General features: G+C 39.4%; 1 protein-coding gene across 1 annotated transcript; it reads right to left on the reverse strand.

The window, feature by feature from the left end:
- Positions 1-355: 355 nt before the first annotated feature.
- Positions 356-2441, reverse strand: LOC124371655. Its single transcript, XM_046829993.1, has 2 exons — positions 2117-2441; positions 356-1151 (listed from the first exon to the last, which is right to left on the reverse strand). The coding sequence occupies exons 1-2, from the start codon at positions 2171-2173 to the stop codon at positions 567-569; spliced, it is 642 nt and encodes a 213-aa protein (XP_046685949.1). The 5' UTR covers positions 2174-2441; the 3' UTR covers positions 356-566.
- Positions 2442-2956: the final 515 nt, after the last annotated feature.

Genomic DNA, 2956 nt, shown 5'->3' on the forward strand with positions numbered 1-2956 from the left:
AATACGGAACTAGTGAGTTGATGAAGGATTTGGTATTGGATGATGAAGACGAATTAAATCTCGAGTACAGATATGGATGTGGTTTCAAAAACTTTTTTCGAATGAAAAGTAGTGACTTTGAAGATCTTCTAAATAAGATAGCTCGTATCATCCAGAAACGAGACACGTCCTTCAGAAGTGCTATTCCTCCACATGAACGCTTTGCAGTTACTCTGCGGTTTTTGGCAACGGGAGACTCTTACCACTCGTTAAGTTACACATTCAAGATTTCAAAGCAAATAATATCAACCATCATCCCGACTGTTTGTGAAGCAATTGTCAGTGTATTACAGGATTACATCAAGGTAAGAAAAAATTGTATATTAGAAAAAACCTTTATTTGGTAGACATGCGTCTCAAGTTCCGAACAAAACACTCTCCATTACAAATGAAACCCTTATTTACTTAGTTAAAATGAGTATTAAGTTAATTACAATAACAAAAATGAACAAAAGTCTTAACTCAAATTTGAATTTTGAAGAGATGAGGTGTAAAATTCTCTTTTATTTAAATTTGTAAAATTATTATTACAGGTGCATCAATATATTGTCGATAGAGTCATTGTCCGTATGGGTTGATAGCGAGGAGCTTATGACTGAATCTGGAGAGTTTGCCTGTGTGATTCCGTGAAAAGACAGCTGCTCACTACATGGGTTTGGATTGGGACAAGCTGGTGGCATCGGGACAGAAATCGGTTGTTGTACGTAGTTCGGTGTTGGGTAGAATGGCTGTGAGTAACTTCCGCCGATTGGGTTGCCATAGTCGTACTTGCCCATTTCTGCTTCAAACAGAATATTACTAATAAGGTGTTTTGCAATTTTCTGAGCATTTGATGATGGGAGGTCTTTAATACGCAGTCCTACTTGCTCTCCAAAAGATTTGAACTGATCCATACCTTTATGCCGACCTTGGATACTTCTCATAATTGACAGAGCTTCTTCTGTAGCTGTAGTCTTTTTTTTCTTTTGTGGGCCTCCGCCTGGCCGATCAGACTGTTCCTTTGGCAAACTTACACGTTTTCGAGGCGTTTCTCCACTTGGTCCAGCAACTTGGTCCTGGTTGACAGTTTGCGATTGGTTTGCAGTATCTCCATCTTTATTTGTATGCTCGTCCTAAAAAAAGGAAAAGATTAATGATTGGATAATGAATATTGCTATATTGTTGTCATTTTGTTTCAGATGCCAAAAACAGAAGCAGAGTGGAAAGTTATTTCAAAAGAGTTCAATGATAAGTGGAATTTCCCAAACTGTGTGGGGGCCTTTGATGGGAAGCATATTGAGTTGCAAGCACCTATCCATAGTGGCACAGAATATTTCAACTACAAGGGGTTTTTCAGTATAGTTCTATTTGCGGTGGTAGATGCGCACTACAACTTTATCTACGCAAGTGTTGGTTGTCAAGGAAGAATATCAGACGGAGGTGTGTTTAGTCACACAACATTCAGAGATTGTCTGAGGAACAACACAATGCATCTTCCTCCTCCTACTCCTCTTCCTGGAAGAACAGATAAAACACCGTATGTTTTTGTGGCCGATGATGCTTTTCCTTTATCGAAGCACATCATGAAACCATATCCAGGTATTCAAAAAAAGGACTCTAAAGAAAGAGTGTTCAACTATCGGTTAAGTAGAGCACGTAGAGTTTCTGAGAATGCATTCGGCATAATATCCTCTGTGTACCGCATACTACAAAGACCTATGCTATTAAAACCAGAATGGGCTACGCTGGTGGTGTTGGCAGTACTTTATCTGCACAACTACTTGAGGAAAAGTAATTCCAAATCAGTGTACAACCCCGTGGGAACATTCGACTCTGAGTGCTCAACTACAGGTGAGATCAATCCAGGACATTGGAGACAATCCCCTTCAAATCAAGCTTTGGTCAACATTCCTCGAACTTCAAGAAGAAGCACTGATGAGGCACAAGCCACTAGAAAAGAATTTGCAGACTTCTTCGCTTCCCCGGCTGGAAAATTATCCTTTCAACAAGACAAATAATTAGCCCTAACTATGTAATATGTGTTTGATATGAACGTAAAATATAATTACTAATACTTACTGTGTCAATATATATTTACCTGCGTGATTGTGTCCGTCGTTTCGTTAGGTGTATTTCGATCCTGGAGAAATAGCATGTTGTTATAGCAAAACCATTTACTCTTGTACACATCAGAATTTCCCGCACCAGACTTACTTGAGTCTCTCTCCTTTTTTATTTCACGTAAAAAATGGCACACTAGGTTTTTAATTTTCTTTTCCACTACTGCTTTGTCAACACCAAAAACATCTGCTATTTCTTGAAGAGCATCTTGTTTCTTGTTTCTGTCTTTGTACCCTTTCAAGCGACAGTCCCACAGAACAGGTTTATCACGGTAGAGCTCAATAAGTTGACACACTTTATCGTTCGTCGTCCACTCCATGACTGTACTCGGCACTGTCTCAGCCACAACTGAACCACGTGCATGCCGCGTGAAGCCAACGGTTGGCTCGTCCCCACTACCGGCTCTCACCGGCTTCCTTTGATGGAGACCGACACTAGAGCGATTTTCGTTGGCAAACCATTGGCTCAGCGGCATATGCCAACGGCCACGTCTACATTGCATTGGCTTTGCCAACGCGGCATTGCCAAAAGCCAACCGCGGCATAGTGTGGACACGGCTTTACGGCACACACTATTGTTGACTTTTATTTCTTAATAACTTATGTCTGTTATAGCTGATTCTTAGTTTTTTATCAATCACAGAATTGAATTCTGTGTTTCCTAAATTTTACAGAAGCAATATAATACTAGAATGTTGATAAAATGTGAATTAAGTAAAACACAAACTTTAAAGTACATGTCAGATAGATACATTGCAGAAAATGAAACATTTCATTAAAATGGGACATTTTAACAAAAATCCAAAAACTAAATGGCC

This window comes from Homalodisca vitripennis, unplaced genomic scaffold (assembly GCF_021130785.1).
Source record: "Homalodisca vitripennis isolate AUS2020 unplaced genomic scaffold, UT_GWSS_2.1 ScUCBcl_1772;HRSCAF=5817, whole genome shotgun sequence".
Classification (NCBI taxonomy): domain Eukaryota; kingdom Metazoa; phylum Arthropoda; class Insecta; order Hemiptera; family Cicadellidae; genus Homalodisca; species Homalodisca vitripennis.

Excerpts from the sequence above, each read along its gene's own strand:
- LOC124371655 (XM_046829993.1), bottom strand. The coding sequence starts at position 2,173 with ATGCTATTTCTCCAGGATCGAAATACACCTAACGAAACGACGGACACA. Across the intron at positions 1,152-2,116 it reads CGACGGACACAATCACGCAG|GACGAGCATACAAATAAAGA; the intron begins GTAAATATATAT and ends TCCTTTTTTTAG.